At 48.1% G+C, this 20,864-nt stretch overlaps 1 protein-coding gene and 1 long non-coding RNA gene across 2 annotated transcripts; both read left to right on the forward strand.

Annotated features, from left to right (window-relative positions):
* Positions 1–641: 641 nt before the first annotated feature.
* On the forward strand, positions 642–2,378 carry LOC135391423 (putative nuclease HARBI1). Its single transcript, XM_064621678.1, has 5 exons — positions 642–1,077; positions 1,178–1,290; positions 1,481–1,622; positions 1,680–2,082; positions 2,177–2,378. Exons 1-5 carry the CDS (start codon positions 642–644, stop codon positions 2,376–2,378), a joined length of 1,296 nt encoding a protein of 431 aa, XP_064477748.1.
* A 16,758-nt stretch (positions 2,379–19,136) lies between these two features.
* Positions 19,137–20,083, forward strand: LOC135373610 (uncharacterized). Its single transcript, XR_010416516.1, has 2 exons — positions 19,137–19,338; positions 19,938–20,083. It is a non-coding gene; the product is annotated as an uncharacterized LOC135373610 (long non-coding RNA).
* Positions 20,084–20,864: the final 781 nt, after the last annotated feature.

The following is a 20,864-nucleotide window of genomic DNA, read 5'->3' on the forward strand; positions in this document are numbered from 1 at the left end:
CAACAAAGTATACAGTTGTTTTCGCGTGTGAAATATTTAAAACAGTGACATATTGGTACAGAGCCCTATGTACTCATGCACGTCCGCCACTGATGACAACTGGACGTGTACATTGCAATATATGAGCATCGGTTGCGTTCCACGCCATGCATAGTTCGCGGTCCGGACGCAAACTCAGCGTCAAAACGCGCATGTCCACCCACATGTTGTACCCAAGTCGTGCAGGCGACGTGTGCTTATCAATCGCACTGTCAGCGCACAGATACAGGTGCACGTTGGAAAAGAAAAAGATAAGTAATATGTGAGGGTGGCTGGAGGAGTGGGGAAAAATATCGGCAACGTAATTCCTTGGTTCGTGGCGATAACGGGGTTGCTTTATCTGCGGGGCGTATCCCGAACATCGTGTGCTAGTTCTGCTGAAACACGACCCTCTACATCACTTTTCTGCTGCTCCCAGTTGAATACTCCTCTGCGCTCCATTCCTTAGTGATTTTCTCTACGTTGTGCCGTCCGAGTTCTATTTGTGTTGTGTGTTTGTGACTTTTTCAACGTGTATATTGAGTGAAACTATTTTAATTGTACATTTCCACTTTTTTGAAACTTTTTATTGTATTTTATCTTTTTTTTTCTCGCTATTTGCAATGCAATACGCGTTGCCGGGAGTTCTCCTGGAGCACGACGCTGAACGGACATTCCGGGAGCGCGCGGATGCTTTCGAGGAAAGTGACCAAGTTTTCCTCAACAAATATAGGTTGACGAAGGAACTCGTCCGCTGGCTCTGCCACCAGCTTAGGCCCGCGTTGCAACCAAGAAGGGCGACAAGGAGGACGTTGACAGTTGCGGAGCAGATACTGATTGCCCTTCGCTTTTATGCAACGGGCAGCTTTCAGGGGATGGTTGCTACTGACCGCGATCTGTCCGTCTCCCAGAGCACAGTCAGCAGGGTGCTGTTTAGAGTGACGAATGCCATCGTGCTCCGCCTTGCACCTCTGTGGATTAAATTCCCCCTAAGCTCTGCAGAGGTGCACGCGGCAATGGCTGGTTTCCAGAGGAAGTGGAAGTTGCCCGGCGTAATTGGTGAGTGCTTCGTAAAGTTAGTTAATGGGTTATGGATGATCTCTCAACAAATGTACCCATGTAACATATTGATTAACAGAGCACATAATTTGCTACGCAGGCTGCATTGACGGCACACTCGTCTGCGTCACTGCTCCCTCCGAAAGCAGTGGACAATATCAGAAGAGCGCGTTCCTCTGCAGAAAGCAGTACTTTGCACTGAACGCGATGGTCGTAAGTATTCATCCTCTACCTCCTTTGCAATGAAGTGTTTGCACGTTTTAAGCAGCTTCTTGAGTCTAAGTAGAAGACCCATTGTTATGTGGTGCTGTTTCACCTACAAAATATGGCTCTCGTGTGAGAATGACCTGATTACGCGTGGCAGTGGAAGATGTTTCACAAGCAGTGTCATCATGTGTTTTAGGTGTGTGATTCGTCGATGACAATCACATCTCTAGACTGCTCCTTCTCCGGGGGGACGCACGATGCCTACGTTTGGCGGCACAGCGAGCTGCGTGAGGAGCTCCGCAGCACCCATTCATCTAACGTGCGCAAGTATCTGTTGGGTATGCTCTACTGCAAGTTCGATGGGACCGGAACACGATATTCCTCATTTTGCTTAGGTGACAGTGGTTATCCCTTGGAGCCCTGGCTCTTGACTCCTTTGCCAGGCGAACAGGAGCCGTCGACACCCGAAGCGCGGTACGGCAGTCGACATCGACGTGCACGCAGCACAGTGGAAAGGTGCATCGGCCTCCTTAAGGCTAGGTTCCGGTGTCTGCAGCGCTACAGGGGTCTACACTACAGCCCCCATAGGGCATCCAACATTGTGGTGGCTTGCGCAGTGCTTCATAACATCTGCGTGCACTGGCGCGCGCCCCCCGCTGATGCCCAAGGTGAAGATGACCTCGAAGACGGCGAGGCGAGCGAGGATTCCACTAGCCATCCTGTGCCCCCTCGCGAAACAGACACTTATGAGGCAGGTGCTGCGGTTCGAGCACAGTTAATTGATGACCTGCGGCGAGCGTAAGCAGCGCTGGCCGCGTCTCTGTCACTTTGTGAGGTTGGTTTTCTCCTCTTGCTTTGGTCTTTTAAATTAACATGTCTCGTTCTCGCTCAGGTGGTGCTGCTTTGCCGGTGTATTTCCATGCTACTCGATCGGCCACCATAGGAACAGCCTGAGTGCTTCGCCGACTGCTAAGGAAACAGGGAGGATATTCTTGAAGTTGTCTGTGGCATACCCCGGAGAAACCGTCGACATCAAAGCCGTCGTCGGGATTCGAACACGAGACACCTCCCGCGGTCTCGGCGCGGAAGCTTAGCATGCTAAGCACGCATCGTATGTTCAGAGTCGAGAGTTAGCGCATGGCGGATATCTGCTCATTTGCCGTGTCACTCTCTTGAACACCTTCCACGTAAATCAAAGTACATAATGACTGCAAACCCTTCATTATCAAACGTTAGATGGATCGAAGCAGTATCTCTGTAACTGCGTCAGCGCGCCTCCCACCTAGGCGCTGCTTGCTGGAGTCCAGCGTCATCGGGTAGTTTATTTTGCACAAGAGTATACATTGCACAGTGGTGAAAAGCACCCGCATATTATGGCCCATGTCTCCACGCTATTCCTTTCATAGTTCAGAGTTGTTCTGATCCCAGAGTCGCGTGCTCCAACCCGACCGAGGACGCTGGCAGCTCCGTGGCGAGGTACAAGTTGCCCAGCACACAGTCTTCTGCGAGGGACGTTAAACACGGCGCTCCTTTAGCATTTGCAGGTGGGCAAAATTAAATCACAGACGCGAGCACTGTGACGTAGCTATCATGATTACAGCTGTCCCGCGACGTAAAGTCACGAATTATCAGTTTGCAGTTATCATACGCGCGTGTCTGTGAAGTCTGCAACGGCAGGCACATGCTGAAATTGCGGTGAATAGTTGCAGGCTTTGTTGCTACGTGTCTCTCCATAATACATGTCGCTTTATTGCAAATAATAAAAAAGGCATTTGAAAACGTTGTCTCATTTCACAATATCAGGAATTCTCGATGCTTTCAAGAACCTCATTACGTTACTCGTTTTAAGATTGCGAACCAAGCTAGAACAACGCACACACAAGGGAAAGAGCACTCGGAAAATTTTAATGGAACTGAAACCCCCGAAGATCAGCCCCCACATAAGGAGTCAGCAGACAAAACAATGTAGCTACGGCTTGTACAGGAAACAGGTCCTAACCTGAGAGCGACATGGAACTCTTTCTCTTGATTCCTGCCTGAATGACTTTCGTATTCCTTCTACGGGCTTTTGCATGCACTGAATTTGTCAGACAATGCCATACAATAGATACCGCGCATACGTATCGCAAATATGTGTGGCAAGATCATACGAGCCCTACTGCTTTCAGTAAAACTTTTTGGGGAGCATTTGTTTCGGTCCGGCTGTACGGTTGTTTTGCGGCACAGAAATCGCTCCTCTTTGAAGAAAAGAATGCACCGTACAAGATTGAGGGGCGCACTCGCGCTTCCATAGAGGGGGAGCAAAACCAAAATGAACGCTATGTTTTCGTCGCACACACACCACGTTTACACTATACAGTCTGCATACATGTCCACGAGCTGTATACACAGCCGAAAAGAAACGAAAGACAGATACAGAGTTAACGGGAAGCAGCCAACTGAGAAATTTATTTACAATTCAGTATATACAAATACATGCTGTCTCAACCAACATCACCTACAGAAGGTATGCCTATTGCCTCCTCTACCTCCTTTGCTACGTGGACATATCAAGTCTGAAATCGTCTGATTGTGAATCGGTGTTCTGCGAAATCAACAACTCGCCAAATGATCGCAGCCAATTTGAAACTTGAAGGCCTGAATCTGTAGACAAAGAGTGCAACACGCTTTCCAGAAAAGCAGTCTTGCGGAAATTATGGGACCATATTGTGCTTCATTTTGAAGTGTTCCATATGTACAATGTATACTACACTAAATATGCACTATGCCTACAAGTTGATCGTGCCCTCCTAGCCGAGGACGGCCGTTTCGTCCTACTTGGGACTCTTCAGCCCGGCGCAGGGAAGTAACACAATCCTGGGTTGGGTCTTGAGAGTATGCTCTGTGGCTGCACGTGGCTGTGCCTATGTTTACCAGTTGATCGTGCACTCCCAGCCGAGGACGGCCGTCTCGTCCTACATGGGACTCTCGAGCTCGGCACTATATACACTATATACATTACATACACTATATACATTGTATACACTATATACATTACATACACTATATACATTATATACACTATATACACGCCTCCTCGCCGTAATTATGGTCCCTGGCGTGGCGTCGCTTCCCTAGCCAGGGCAGCCAGGAAGGCCCGGAACATGGTTTCGTTCTTTAACCATGTGATACAGTGTTAGAGGATACCCAAGACACGTCATAACGTATGTGATGCAAATGATTACCCGTTGCTGGTGAGCCTCTTGCTGGCGTACAGAGGCGGTGATAGCCGCCGCGACGTTGTCCAGGCCCGCCGCTACCCTCTCCATGACCTGCGTATGCTAGGCGACCGCAGCCATTAATTAATTCATCAATCCGGGCGTGCAGCCGGCGATACACACACACACACACACACAAAAACACATCATTGCGCATTGCGATGCAAATGATTACCTGCTGCTGATGGACCTCCTGTTGCCGTAAGGAAGCAGTAACTGCAGTCCCAATGCTGTCGAGGACCTCTAAGACACGGTCCATTGTGCGGGTGTGCTGCGCGGCCCCAGCCATCAACTCGTCAATGCGGGCGTGCAGTCGACTAGGCTGGGGACGCGGTGGGCTGTCAGGGGAGGCTGCGAAAAGAATGGCTCACGTTAAAAAATGTCCTACACCACTCAGTAGAGTGTGTGTGTCTGTTTCCTATAGTCAGAATAAAAAGGACGTGGAAGATCCTCAAAATACTGTCACCTGTCGAGCTGTGTCGGGGAGGTTCCACTGATGGAAGGGACCAGTCCTCCTCGTCCGACTCGACATCCTCCACTTCATCCATATGTACGGCAGAAGCACTGGGCGCCGACGAAGAAGACGTACTCGGACGCGGCTCCGACGACGTACGTGGCGCTGAGGACGTGCTGGGCTGTGCTGGGTCAGGCTCGGGACGCCTGCACTGGTTGCGGTAACACATGTCATTACAAAAAATATCGCGTCGACGAAAACCATCAAATACACACCGGTACAAAACGTCACTTACGAGGCCGCTGGAGAGACGTCGGTTGGACGAAAAGCTCTCCACTCTGCAAGCCCCCAGGAGCTGTAGAGCACGCGCATCAACGTCGTTGAACTCGCCAACGGCGTCCTCAAACATCCTCACGTTGACGGTCCTGGTGCACGCCGCCTTCCAAGTTGAGTACTTGAGTTTGATGGTGCGGCGCTTATTAAGCCACACCGTCCGCCACTGCTGCGGCGTGCGGCGGTATGACTGACCCTGGTTGAGAGTGTCAGCCAAGGCTCGCCACTCGGCCTCCAGGCCCCCAACGCCACGCGGATGACCGGACATATCGTCCGCGGGATTTGCCACGTGCCTGTTGGCTTCCATGTATGAGATAAGCGCCTCCATGCGCTCCTGAGACACTTGCGGACCACGGACACGGGGCCTCGTGGCCGCAGCTCCAGGTGGTGCGCTTTTGCTCGCCATTAGTGGAAAGGAAAATGGAATGAAGGCACAAGTTCATTGTTGCCAACGTTGCAAACGCGCTGTCCACCAGAGCATATAAACAGTCCTCCCGGAATTCGTTGTAAATGTACCCTTCAATGCCCTATTGTAGCTCTGTCTTGCGCAGATAATTGTACATTATTCGCGCTTACCCTCAGGTACAGAACACACTTAACATATATTTTGTGCTGGAGTACTTAAAATCTGCATAAAATGCTCCATGGGTTACAAACCATATACAGGGTGTCTCACCGAAAAAGGACCAGTGGCTAAAAAAAACCCGGAGTGCTGGACACAAATGGAGCCAAATGTACGTGTTTGCCAGTTGCCAGTTGTGTGGTCTATAAAAAAAAAAAGATTTTTTTCGGCCCTTCTTAATTAATTAGCGATAATTAATTTTCTAACTTTTTCATTATAAAACATACGAAGTTGTTCCAATGAGAACATCTGATCTCTTCCTCCTCATCATCCTGATCATCCTGATACCAAAGCCGTTTTCAGAACAAATATCCATTCGATAGACCGTCCGCAAAAAAATTGTGAAGGCACACCTTCTTTTTCTTTTCTTTATTTCGTTCATTGCGCATCTTCGAAGACGCGTAATTCCTGTATTGCACTATATATATATATATATATGCTGTCGAAACGTCGAATACCTCCTTTTAGTTTTTAATAAAGTTCCTCTTTTATTCCTCGTCCTATAGAAGCATTGTCCCTACTTCTGAATCTTACTGAATACCTTTATTTTTCGTGGTCAACCGCATTCGTTTATATATTTATGACTCATATATGACTCTGGAGAGCCCTCGTTAACTCCACTACATCACGGCCACATACATATTTAGCTGTATGACGAGCTAACCCCTTTCGCAAGGTTCGCCGCCGTGCTGTGTTGGCATGCACATTGGTAGCGTCATATTATGTAGGCACATTGCAAAATCGGTGAATAAATATGTTAACAGACTGTATGGGGTAACAGAAGTGGTGTAAACCATGACAAACACGCGCTCACAAACACGAACTTTTACTAGCATGCGAGAAACGAAAACACCATTTAAGGACTACGCGGCAACGAACGTTGGAGACCATGCATTCAGTTTCGGTTTCGGGGCCGAAATGGTCACGTTTACCTGGGCGGCATGGCGGCGGCGGCGGCGGCGGCGAGAATGTTCAAGCAACCTTTTGGCGTGAACGGATCATTCGCGTTTTACTATTAAAGTTGTAAGTGCTTAAATTGTTGCGCTGTGCTTTATATTTGAGACATGATCCCTATTCTTTTTCAACATACAATATATTCCAATCCGGTACATAGCGCCTCCGCAAATCCCAGATCATATCCACGTATTCACGGATGCTGCTAGGGAAAACTAGGGATAAATTTCCCTAGAAATGGGCGGGCCTTAAGGGCGGAGTATTTTATTGTAGCCCCACCTGGCCCCACCTTAGAGCTCGTGACGTAAAGTAATCGAGGTCGATTACTTTTGACGAGGATAGGGCCCTAGGTGCGTTACCTCAACGAAAAAGTCTGATCATGGCCCTTTTCATTTCGGCGGGGCGTTTCGTCTTTAGCGGGAGGGTGCGCAGAAAGCGGGAGAGGGAATCGATCGCCACGAGAATGTAGCGGTAGCCACCATTGAATCTCTTGTATTTTGAAAAGTCAGCGAGGTCCATTTGCCACACGTCGTTGATCTTGGGCGCGATGATGCATCTCCTGTTAAACTTTCTTCTGATCGGATGGTGTAACGTGTAGGCATCCAGCTTTCTGAGAATAGCGAGAGCCGTCTTTTTGCTCAAGTGACGCGCTTTTCTATAGCGGTCCACACCCCCCAAACCACCCGCTGACTTCTCATACCCCTCCATAAGTCGTCCACGCAATGGAGGCTGCTGCTGCTGTTGAGGCTCGCGAGATTTGGGCAGAGAAATCAGGCGCAATAATTTCGAGACTTTGGGGAACCAGGAAGGTTTCTTTCCCGTCTTACGTTGCAACAAATAATTGACGAGTTCGTAAACGGAGGAGTGCCTGATGGGCTTACCCGACACAGAGACACAACCCTCGCGATCCCAGGAAAGAACCTCCTTTAATTCCGAGACGACCCTTTCCGCTTCCACTTCGTCCACCTCTGGAGAGAGGAGCGAATAGTCACTCATTTGTAGTGTCGGACACCTTGTTTTTGCTGTCGTAGGGGTCGAATCTGTACTGCTTGAGTATGCGATACAGTGCTTGCAGTATGAGTTTCACTTTAACGTCGTCACTCTCCTTCGAGGAAAGAATGTTTCCGATGGTGGAGATGGTGACTTCAATTTTCTTGGCGATTGGCGAAAAGGTTCAACATGGCGGAAAGTAGGAGAGGAACCACCGACGAAAGAACGCCCTGTCCTCGCTGCTGAGACAGATAGCGCTTCAAACATTGCGGATTCTTGTGAATCTTTTTGTAGGTGAGCCGTCGTAAGAAGCATTTGCGCTTCTTCAAACGCGCGAACGTGTCTGGAGCTAGAGCCACCTTTCCGTTCAATACATTGAGGCAAATTTCGGAGAGGTGTTTCATGTCGGACGAACAAGAACGTCTCAAGACGTCACGATGGCGCGGAGGGGGCAGAGAGGAGAGTACTTTGAGTACAGTGAGGTGAGGGCGGTGGTTCATTTCGGAGCGTAGATATATTGGCGTTCGCCCGGAAAGATATTGCTACGCAACCTGTGGTCGTCCCGCGTATAGTTGTGAAGATCCACGAGTACATAAGCGTGGGGCGACGACATCGCTTGTTTATATGCGTCGAGAAAATACTCCAATCTTTTTCTGCCAAATAGCTGTTGGCCGAAATGTTCCATCTGGTGCACGCTGCGCACGGTGCGCCACAGGACGACGTAACTGGCGTCGTAGGATATAGTTTTAAAAGGCTACTGTCGAAAAAGATGTTTTGAACCAGTAAGAAAATCGATGCGTTGGCGTGGTGAGAACCCCGAATGAAAAGAGCGGTCACCTCCTTCAAGGAACCGGCGTCGGTCATGTGATCGTCGACGACGATCAGCGTAGCGCGTGACGTGCCCCACTCTCGCGGTAGCTCCTTGGTAAATTTTACCAAGTCCCCAAATTCGTCCTGCGTGCTCGGTGAAGAATATTTCTGTACGTAGAATATTTGTGACGGAAGCTTGTCCACCATGTCTTTCAGGTTCCTCAGCACGTTCGCAAAGAAAATAGATTTGCCGCAGATGGAGGGGCCGCTTAAGATACAGCGAAAAGGATGAGTGAAGCAAAAAGATTGGGGGAAGACATGTTGAAGAGACTGAGTCTCGAAGAGGAATGCACCGCTTTTATTTACACGTCGTCGTCGTCCTCTAGATCGGAACTGTGTTTCCAATACAGATTATCCAGGCTAAAGTTGGACTTCTTTTTCGTCAGTCTGTCTGCCGCTAAGATGCAGTCGAGTGTCTTGATCTTGTCCTGACACATTTCTTGACATGCTTGCAACCATTCCAGGCGGTGGACACGAAAGGTTTCCTCCACGATGCCGCGAATAAATTCGCGAAGTTCTTCGTTTTTTGTCTTTCCTAGCCGACGAGAAATGTAGGAGAATAAACCACACATGGCGTTTTCCACGTATCGGTCAGAATGATGACGGATACCTTTATGATATGATGCCTTTATACAGATAAACGCGCGCAAAGAAGCGAGAGTGAAACCGAAACGAAGAAGCCACCCGTAACCCTAGGAGCGCGCGCGCGCATGCGTAGCTGCCGCGGCGCGTCGCCCCAGTCAGTTGCTCGCTGGCTGTCGCGGAGAGCAGACGTGCGCTCGGTTCTCCGCAGTCCCCGCGCCCGCTGAGTTTCTGCGTGACTCTCGGATGGAGCAGTCGCACCCGTCGCCGCGGGGGAAAAGGTGAGTGATTTGCCGTGTTGTTTTATCGCGCTCCTTTTCTCGCAGGCTTGCTGCGCCCCTGTGTTTAGACTTGTCTAGCGGTGACCAACGAGTGATTTGCCGATGTTTGACTGCGCTCATGTTAAGCCTTTTCTCCTCGTACGCGCATGTTTAGACTTGTTCAGCAGTGACCAAGCCTTTTCTCCGTGTTGACGCACGTTTAGCGGTTCCCGCCCTGTCTTAGCTGCATAGTGTTGTGACGCTGTGGTTAGGCCTAGTCGATTGCCTTTTCCCCGATGTGTACTGTTTTCTCCGTGCTGTTTAGCAGTAGCGGTTAGACCTTTTCTCTCGCATGCTTAGACTTGTTCAGCAGTGTTGGCATTTTCTACCTGCCGCTAGTATCTTGTTCTCTCTTTCTTGCAGAGAGCTATGATGGTGGCGCCATCTGGTGTGATGCCTTGCAACTAAGTAGCCACCTGTCGTCGATCTCTGCAACTGCTGGGTGCCAACTACCAACATGGCTGGCGCTGGTCACCCCGAAGCGGTTTCTTCGCCACGACATGATTGATTTTCGAATAAATTGTTTCTCTCCACTCTATTTCTATCTATTTATTTTATTTTCTACCTATTTTTTATTTTTTTATCAGCTCAAGTAGCCGGAAACTCACACAGTGGTCTGGACACGTCTTAGATGCTCCCCAATTAGTGTAATGACTCCCTGAATGATCCTAATTACTGTGAGGAGTCCCAAATTGCTCTAATTGCTAATTAATGGCGGCCAGATGACTGTATGAGTTTCCGGATACTTGAGCTGATCCAATACTACTGTTGTTCTGTTTTTCCACACACCAAAATGTTCCGCAGGACTTGCCTCACTGTGTTCTGGAGAATTTCTGCTGCTGCATTTATTCCAAAGTTCAGACGTTTGTACTGAGAGCCCTATGTGTGTGGAGAAGGTTGTTATGAACCGAGAGTACTCACTGAGCTGTAGCTGATGGTAACTATCCTTGAGGTCTAGTTTGGAGAATAATGTTGAGCCGTTTAAGGCTGTGATGATGTCATCAGTTGTTGGTGTGACATGCCGTTCCCTCTGTATAGCTGTGTTCGCACATCGCATGTCCACACACATTCGTATGGCATCTGAGTTGTGCGGCTTTGGCACCAATACCACTGGAGATAGCCATGGTGTGGGACCAGAAACGTTCTCGATAATATCCAGCGCTTGAAGTCTCGCCAACTCGTCTTCCAATGGTTCTCTCAGTGAAAAAGGAATTCGCCTGTGCAGCTGTGCAGCAGGTTGCTTTGTCTGATCAATGTGGAGTTCAACTTCAAAATCCTTGAGGCATCCAACTCCATGGAAAAGACTGGGGTAGAGGTGTAGCAAATCCTGTTTTGCTGTGGGTTGTTGCAGTTGGTGCGTTACTTGTACTAAGTCGAGGGAGGAAGTCGCTTGAAAACTCAGCGAGGGTGCATGCTTCCCAGAGACGATTATGAGTTTCTCTTGACTACTACGTCCCCTGTATGAAAGGCCGGCCGACACTTTCCCAACCACCGGCAACTGAGTTTGTGACGCATAGGCGTAAACTTTGGTGGATGTATGTTCGAGGTTTGCTTCAAGACCCAGGGTGTCGAGTCACTGGGAACCTATCACACACACTGATGCACCGGTGTCGATGGTAAACTTAACTGGTTTGCCATTGAGGCCGATTACAACATTCGGAGACTTTGACGTTGGAGTTTGTGCCATGAAGATTTGTTCATCTGCTTCGGAGCCATCACCATGCTCCACTGTATTTACTGCGTTGGCGGGATCAGAACGGCAGACGCTTGAGAAGTGTCCTACTTTTCCGCACGTTCTGCACGTCTTATGCCGATGCAGGACAGCTCGATCGACCTCCTTTGTGCGGCCATGGCCCTCCACAGAAATAGCACTTCTCTCTGGAGTTGTTGTTGGAGGCCGTAGGTTGAGGCGTTTGCTTTCGAGGTTTCCATCTGCGAATGGTATTTGCCGTCTCGTCCCTACGTGCTGTGAGCTCTTGCTCCATAATAGTGGCCTCACGTTCGACATCTTCGAATATTTTTCTTTGTTTGAGAATGCCCGATAATTTGACTTCATATTGCATGGCATAACGGCGCTACTTCGATGAGGTCGTTGCCAAGACTAGCTGATTCTTTATTTCCATGTCGACGTCTTGAAAACAGCAGTTTCGTGATAGCTGTCGAAGGCGTGCTTGAAAGGCATCGAGTGATTCATCTTGAAGTTGCCGTGCTTGGCGAAATTTGTACACCTCGAATGTCGTACTCACACGCGGGGCGAAATGAGATTCCCATTTCTTGCGTGCCGCTTCGTATTCTGAGCTTGGTGCAGCTGGGGACTGTTCGTCACCTTCAGTTGCAACATTGTTGGCGTTAGGTGTGGCTGTCGCGACGTCGGGCAGTGAGCAGTACAGATCATATACCTCTTCCCCAGCGTAGTGGAGGAGCAGCGCTTTCTTCCTCGCCATCTGTGATAGCGCATGCATTTAGGAAGTTCTCAAACCTGCAGCGTTTCCACTCCGTACCGAGGTTTTCTGCGTCCGTGCCACTGAGATTGAAACTTGCAAAAACAGGCAGCATGCCCGCCATGTCTGTCGTCCTTGTCGTCGTTGCTTGCGCTGTCGTCGTAAAATAATAATCCCATGAGGACCTGAAGGTCATTAGGGCTCGATTGACAGCATCCTCGTCGCCAATGTACTGAACTGTCCGGTCGATGACATGCGATGAAGCTTGGACAGCTGTGGGAACTAGCAACAGATACTTGCTTGTTTATTCACCATCTTGAAGTATAGTGTTTCCAACTCTCTGTTCTATAACACGCTAAGCATACACTACACCAACCAGTATGAGTTTACTCGGTCACTTTGTTTAAGAAGCGTTGGACCAATGGACCTAAGCGTTGGCTTAGAATGGACCAATCAGCGTGAAGTAGGCAGAGCTAGTAAAGAGTTGCGCCATCTGGTGGCACCCTAACGAGGTAAGCCTGGACATCAGAGATAGAGCCACCCACTGGCTTGGAACCATCTGAAGTCACTGCCAAGCGACCCGCACACCATCTGGGGGCGCTAGTGGAAGCTATGTTCAGTAGGCTTAGAATAAAGTTTGCCAATCAACGGGCTTGGAATCAGGGGTGCCAGTCAATCAGTGGGCTTAGAACGAACCAATCAACGAGAAGGGCCAATCGCTAGGCTTAGATTGGAGATGAGTTCGACCAATCAGAGGGCTTAGAAGTCTGGAAAATGTGGAGAGTGATCAGTAGGCTTAGAATAGACCAATCAGTGGGGGTATCCAGCTAATTTGCATAAAGGGGTGGAGCTATGCTCACCAATCAACATGCAGTGGGTGTAGCCAAGCCAACTAAATAGCATAAAATGGCGGAGGTTTTCACAACCAAACAGCGATCAGTAGGCTTAACATGGGCCAATCAATGTGAAGCGGGTGGAGCTATGGGCGACCAATCAGCGATCAGTAGGTTTGGAGAGGACCCATCAGCATTTGGGGCTGGAGCCAACCTGCTTCATTATCATCAAGGGGCGGAGCTATGCGTTGACCAATCAGATTGCTTGGAATTGGCTTGAGCTGGATTAGAACTAAATTTTGGCTTTGAACTGGATTAGAATTCGATTTGAATTGGCTTCTGCTGGATTAGAGAAAGCCCGTGGCTATAGGACTTCTATTCATACTACAGCCGTTTTAATATTTGCGGCTACCGGTAGCGAAACAGTTGAACCAGTACTCCTGTCTGTTTTCTCTATGACATATCTGCAGGCTGCGTCCATGTCGCGTGGAAATGAAGTGCAAAGTGTAAACGGGCAAAAATGAGCCTATTCATCTGTTGAGCTTAGAAGGGGTGTGGCAGTGGAATCTGCAGGTCGAAGAAAGGGTGAACTCTTTCTGGGGCGCACTTTTGCCGTATACGACATTCCCCATAAAATTACTTGTTGCAGTATCTATTCATAGCGCATATGCATATGCAGTGTCGTGCGCAATCCTATCGTTCGTGGGAAGCGTACACCCTTTCTTGGGACAGTTATGAAGTCATAACTGCCACAAGAAAGGGCTTACGCTTCCCATTTTCAACAAATCAGGGAACATCATGATATCATTCGAGATGAGGGTTGACTAGGAGCGTGCTATGCAGTGAAGTTTATTTCTAAGAGTTGCACGAGCGACTTGGTGAAACCATTAACTCTCTTCTCCCCCTTTTCTTATTTCGGCTATAGCCGTGACGATGCCCACTCGAGTGCGGCCAACAACGGCAACCTACTTTGACCCCCCCTCATTTCTACGACTGTGTAACAAGTTCTAAGGCAAGAAAAACAGTGTGCGTTCAGTGATTAAAGGGCCGGTATCGTACAGATCAGGCCATTCCGAAGCTTCTCAGAAACTATATTCACGAGCGCTAGACACATACAACCGTGAAGGTTTTATGGGAAACGACGAAATGATTTTTGAGAAATTTGTACCTAGACTACTGCTGCAGCAGACCAGCAGTGATGGATGTACTTATCTCCCTCTCATGGAACGTGGTGCATGACACCGTTACGATGGTCAGTTGCGATTGGCTATGCTTAGAGAAAACACTTGTCTTCGTTGACCTGACAACGCTGTTGTTTGTTGAGCAGTATACGATGAATCTCGAAAAATGTGCGCCCTATTTTTCAGTGGTGGGCAGTAGCGCAGATACATGTATCTTCGATGCGATCTTTCGATACATTTTGTGTATCGGTATTAGGTATCGCGTGCCAAAAATGAGAGTATCGGAGTATCGGTATCTATATATAATTGGGTGTTCACGTCGCGAGACAACTGAGATCATGAGCGACGCCACAGCAGTCGGTCTGTGGAAGTATCGGTATCGAAAATACACTTGTAGTGTATCGTGTATTTTAACGATACTTGATACTAAAAAAAGACGCAAAATTGAGGCTGTTGTGAGACTTAGGGTCGGCGGCGCTCGCTCAGGCGGTAGTACAAGCCAGGCCGCAGCGGCGTAGACATGTCGACCATAAATTCGTTCGAAGCTTACGTCCGCGCGCGCGCTCCATCGTCAAGGTCGCCCGGAGAGGAGGCCCTGGGCCCTGCCCTGGGACGCGCTCGTGGGCGCGCGCGGCTTCTAGTTGGTTCCAGAAGAATCTCTTCCGTCTCTTTCTACGGCGGGCGCGCCGAAAACGCCTTACACACGACCAACCTCACGGCTTCTGGAACTGCGCTGCCCGATGTCCCCCTCCTCAGTGCGCAAGAGCACGTCCACTTGACTTGAAGTGTGGATTCCGCGTCTGCCATGCGGAAAGAATAACCGCCAGCTTAGCTTGAGCACTGTAACCCGTTCTTAAGCTCACAATTCACAACGGCCAACTAAGAAAATCAAGTCAGAGGCAAAGTCAGAGGCTACCGGGTAAGTACTGCAGTACCAAACGATAAAAGCAGCAGAAAAAAAGTTTCAGGTTGTGGGAACCGCGGCCCACAAACCCGGGGTGGTTCCGTATTCGACCCACCGTAACCCCGAAATAACACTGACACAGCAATTGAACAAAAGAAACAGTGTTTATACTCTTACATGTTCAAGCGCAGAGCAGCGTCGGTCGTGTCGCCGCAAGACCCAGTCCAAGCAAAAACTAGCTCCCGCTGCCTTCCACCGTCGCTTAAGTAACATCTCGGGGACAGGGGCGTCTCCCCCTATCGCACAACCCAATAAACCATAAAAAGCCCATGGATGTCCTCATCTGGTCCAGACGTCCTCGTCCAATCTGAACATCCCCTGTTGAAAAAAAGCCAAATAGGTTGTATGCGATCCTATTTATCCTATACAAATTGATGTAGGATCCTTTATGTCCTATTTTGTATCCTGTGGGAAGGTTGTGGGATCCTACATGTCCTATATTCATTCACATATAGGTGAGTCATAGGATCCTACATGTCTCATATTAGGCTATGTAGGAGAGTTGTGGTGTCCTACTTGTCCCATATTCGGCAATATAGGAGAGTTGTAGGACACTACATTGCCTATATCCGGCTACGTAGCAGACTTGTAGGATCCTACAAGGCATCAAAAAGGAGCTATGGGAGATCTTACGTGACCTGTTTGGTTTCATGTGTGGAGGACTTGGGGAATTATTTTGAGATATGGAAGTGATATATTAGCACAGCAACAAACATTATTTGATTGCATATATTTATATATATCCTTCAAAACTGGGGCCTAGAACGAACTAGTCATATTCAATCATGTTTGCCAACGCGCATACATACGGCAGGTTATCAAGTGCGAATTGTATTAGAACCACTGCAAATAAATATATATTTTTAGGTTAAAAACAACTGAATGGACTGGTTGCATTCATTTATGGAACATGCATAGAGTATGTCCATTACTAGTCGACGAACCATCAAGCATACAATGATGCGTGCATTCCTTTGAGTGCTATTTAAGCACAAACTTCAACAGCAGTGCGCAACAGGTCGAGGTGGCGGTTGAACCCCATCGAGCGACATTGCGGTGTCGATGGGGTTCTCGGTCTAATTTCTAGGACTAAACCGGTTCTATCAGGACGCGGTTTGTTGTGACGGATTCCCCAATCCTTCGCCTTCACGTACACGCTCACGGCTCGCAGGAATCCTGAGAGTAGTCGAGATACTTGAAAATTCCAGGCCTCCGTCTGCACTTCCGATACATTCGGAGCTCCGTAACATCCGCCCCGCTGGTCATGTCGACACCAGAATTTCCGTCCTAGTAAGACTTGAGTCGCTCTACGATCGGTCAAATGGAACCATGGGTCGGTCTTTAGCGGTTCGGGGGTTGTGGGCAGAGACGCGTTCGTAACTCTGTTTTTGTAAGCTTTGACGCCCTTTTTCGGACGGAAGCCCGCGATGGACAGTTTTCATCTTTCTAGAGTGTTGAACAAGAGATAAACTGATGTTCTGAGGCTGGAACGACATAGAAGGGACAGATCCCTGTCCCTTCTATGTCGTTCCAGCCTCAGAACATCAGTTTATCTCTTGTTCAACAGGTGCCGCTTGCGTCGATTTCCGTCGTATGAATGTGTGTATGAGTGAGCAAAAATGTAAGAGTGAAAGGAGGGTGAGTGAGAGTGAGTGGCTGGTTTGTCGTCCCTTCAGATGACGCACCCCGAAAGTCACTGGAGAGGCGTGTTAGCTTAACTCAATTGGTAGAGCCCTGGACCGGCAATCCAAAAGATGTGGGTTCGATCCCTACAGCTGGCTAACCTTTTCAGTGACTTTCATCTTTCATCGTTGATTTCTAGAGTGTACTCGCCTCAAATCGGTGAACGTGGCAAAATTTACTACAGCTGTCAAAGTCTTCTGGTTCTCGAGCTACTAGCTAGGTTTCCGTGTTTACACTCCTCCCATTACATGGGACTGCCGGCTGTTTTTTCCCTAAAACCGTTTCCATCGCACCTACAGAGTCGTGTTTGACATAGTTTTGAAGCTCTTGACGTACTCTTTCCAACCGCTTTAATCCCGTAAGCGCGCGACTCTCCGTTCCCCAGATATCCCTGTTGAAAAAAAGCCAAATAGGTTGTATGCGATCCTATTTATCCTATACAAATTGATGTAGGATCCTTTATGTCCTATTTTGTATCATGTGGGAAAGTTGTGGGATCCTACATGTCCTATATTAATTCACATATAGGTGAGTCATAGGATCCTACATGTCTCATATTAGGCTATGTAGGAGAGTTGTGGTGTCCTACTTGTCCCATATTCGGCAATATAGGAGAGTTGTAGGACACTACATCGCCTATATCCGGCTACGTAGCAGACTTGTAGGATCCTACAAGGCATCAAAAAGGAGCTATGGGAGATCTTACGTGGCCTGTTTGGTATCATGTGGGGAGGACGTGGGGAATTATTTTCAGATATGGAAGTGATATATTAACACAGCAACAAACATTATTTGATTCCTTCAAAACAGGGGCCCAGAACGAACTAGTCATATTCAATCATGTTTGCCAACGCGCACACATACGGCAGGTTATCAAGTGCGAATTCTATTAGAACCACTGCAAATTAATATATTTTTTTAGGTTGAAAACAACTGAATGGACTGGTTGCATTCATTTATGGAACATGCATAGAGTATGCCCATTACTAGTCGACGAAACATCAAGCATACAATGATGCGTGCATTCCTTTGAGTACTATTTAAGCACAAACTTCGACAACAGTGCGCAACAGGTCGAGGTGGCGGTTGAACCCCATCGAGCGACATTGCGGTGTCGATGGGGTTTTCGGTCTAATTTCTACGACTAAACCGGTTCTATCAGGACGTGGCTTGTTGTGACGGATTCCCCAATCCTTCGCCTTCACGTGCACTCTCACGGCTCGCAGGAAATCCTAAGAGTAGTCGAGATACTTGAAAATTCCAGGCCTCCGTCTGCACTTCCGATACATTCGGAGCTCCGTAACATCCGCCCCGGTGGTCATGTCGACGCCAGAATTTCCGTCCTAGTTGGACTTGAGTCGCTCTACGATCGGTCAAATGGAACCATGAGTCGGTCTTTAGCGGTTCGGGGGTTGTGGGCAGAGACGCGTTCGTAACTCTGTTTTTTTAAGCTTTGATGCCCTTTTTCGGACGGAAGCCCTCGTCGGACAGTTTTCATCTTTCTAGAGTGTACTCGCCTCAACTCGGTGAACGTGGCAAAATTTACTACAGCTGTCAAAGTCTTCTGGTTCTCGAGCTACCGGTTTCCGTGTTTACACTCCTCCCAATACATGGGACTGCCGGCTGTTTTTCCCCTAAAACCGTTTCCATCGCACCTACAGAGTCGTGTTTGACATAGTTTTGAAGCTCTTGACGTGCTCTTTCCAACCGCTTTAATCCCGTAAGCGCGAGACTCTCCGTTCCCCAGATATGGGCTTTGCAGTTGGAGGGTCATGGCACTGGCGCCAGCAAGTCTGGCTGACGCCGCTCGGAGACGCTTCCGTGGGTGCCGTTCCTTTAGTGCCGTAATCTCGCTTACCTAACGTCCAATTTACTGGAAATTTTGCATGCGTGTTCTTCGTTCTTTGCTCTACAACTTTTCAATTCGCACCTTCCGTCTATTTACTACAGGTTATGGCGTTATTCCCGAAATTCCTTAGGCTGACTCTCCTTCTGCGCACCTTCGTCCCTGTTTTTAGGTTTGAACCCTGTGGGAGATCTGAATCACCTATTAATGGATTCGTGCACTCCGAACACCGAACGGCTAGAAACTTGCGGGATCTTTTTATCTCTCTCCATTCTCGAGTGAGGACAAACATGGCAAAAGCGGCTCGTTATACATGGGGCTGGGGCATTTTTTTCGATGTCGGTTGTTTGTTGGCGTAGAAATGTGATTGAAGACTTATTTTGACGGGAAAAACGTCCTCTTTCCAATGGCACTGGTCACCCGTACGCGCGACTTTCTGCTTTCTGGATGTAGCGCGAGGAGAGCATGGTGGAGAGAGCCGTTACAGCCAGGTGGCGCCGTTGGAGCTTGGAATTTCTCCAGCTCATTTGGAAGGGAAATCATAGAAGCGTTCGGACGCATGTCCAGAGAGCTCTCGTTCGGGAAGCGTCTTTCGTCGTAGTTTTGGTGGTTTTGGTGCCCCGCAGTGCTGTGACTGTATTTCATGCCTTACTAGTGGTATCTGGACCTGTTTCTGTGTGTGTACCTTGGAAGACCGAAAGCTGTTGGATTTCGTGAATTGAAGGTTAGTTGTGTGCATGTAATGCCATGTTTCGTGCACCTTTTGCTTTGTATTCTTCCTAGCGTGTGGGTTCCTATAACTTTATCCGCTCAGTGCGATTATTACCCTATTGTTACCTATTTCCTTATCCTCCATCTGTAATCTTGTGCTCTTACCCTGTTGGTTAACCTGTATCATCACTTAACATCAGGTTGATATCATGTGTGATGCTTCTGCGGCCCTGCTACAGGGTACCGGTGCTCTAAAGATACAGATCTTCCTTTTTTGGTTATTAATTCATAATAACTCAGCTTGTGTCATGCATATTTTCCCCGAGTGTGGAAGGAATATGACAGAATGTAAATAGTTGCGGATATTATAACTCAACGTGCATTGTTTTCACCCTGTTCTGGTAATGCCTTACTGACACCCTTGCTGTAGCCCCAGTTGTCATAGTTAATTGATCTTACTGCTAACAAACAAAGCCATTGTCTTTGGACCTCAAGTAACAGCATATGTGGGAAGTCTGGTTAACCTGTGCACGAGTTTTGGCATATTTTATGTGACACATAATGTATTATCCCTTGTTAAATCTAGCTTCCTAACTCACTTTATTGTTTCAGATGCCTACAAGAAATATATCTTAGAGCTGTCATCTAGCATGATCTGTAAAGGTGTTGAAGACGCTGTACATCAGGCAAGAGTGTGATTGTTCAACAGACATGTCACAGGGATGATGAACGATATCAATAAAAAATAAAAAATAGAAGCTGCATGATTTGTTATTTCCTAATATACACAGCACAATAGGGTGCACAAATTATACGGGATCACAACGAGAGACTTGAACCTATTTGCATGTAGGACCCAACGTAGGTCCCACAATCAAATAGGATCCTGTTAATATGTAGGATCGCATTTGCATGTAGGTCCCACAACCAAATAGGATCCTGTTTATATGTAGGATCGCATTTGCATGTAGGACCCACAATTAAACAGGATCCTATTTGTATGTAGGTTCCTTCATCATGTAGGACCCGGTGTCATAATACCATATGGAGTCAAGTAGGAATTTCCAATAGGGATGGGCTTTGGAGTTGGAGGGTCATGGCACTGGCGCCAGCAAGTCTGGCTGACGCCGCTCGGAGACGCTTCCGTGAGTGCCGTTCCTTTAGTGCCGTAATCTCACTTACCTAACGTCCAATTTACTGGAAATTTTGGATGCGTGTTCTTCGTTCTTTGCTCTACAACTTTTCAATTCGCACCTTCCGTCTATTTGCTACAGGTTACGTTATTCCCGAAATTCCTTAGGCTGACTCTCCTAGTTCTGCAACCTTCGGCCCTGTTTTTAGGTTTGAACCCTATGGGAGATCTGAATCACCTATTAACAGATTCGTGCACTCCGAACACCGAACGGCTAGAAACTTGCGGGATCTTTTTATCTCTCTCCATTCTCGAGTGAGGACAACATGGCGAAAGCGGCTCGTTATTCATGGGGCTGGGGGCATTTTTTTCGATGTCGGTTGTTTGTTGGCGTAGAAATGTGATTG

This window comes from Ornithodoros turicata, chromosome 1 (assembly GCF_037126465.1).
Source record: "Ornithodoros turicata isolate Travis chromosome 1, ASM3712646v1, whole genome shotgun sequence".
Classification (NCBI taxonomy): Eukaryota; Metazoa; Arthropoda; class Arachnida; order Ixodida; family Argasidae; genus Ornithodoros; species Ornithodoros turicata.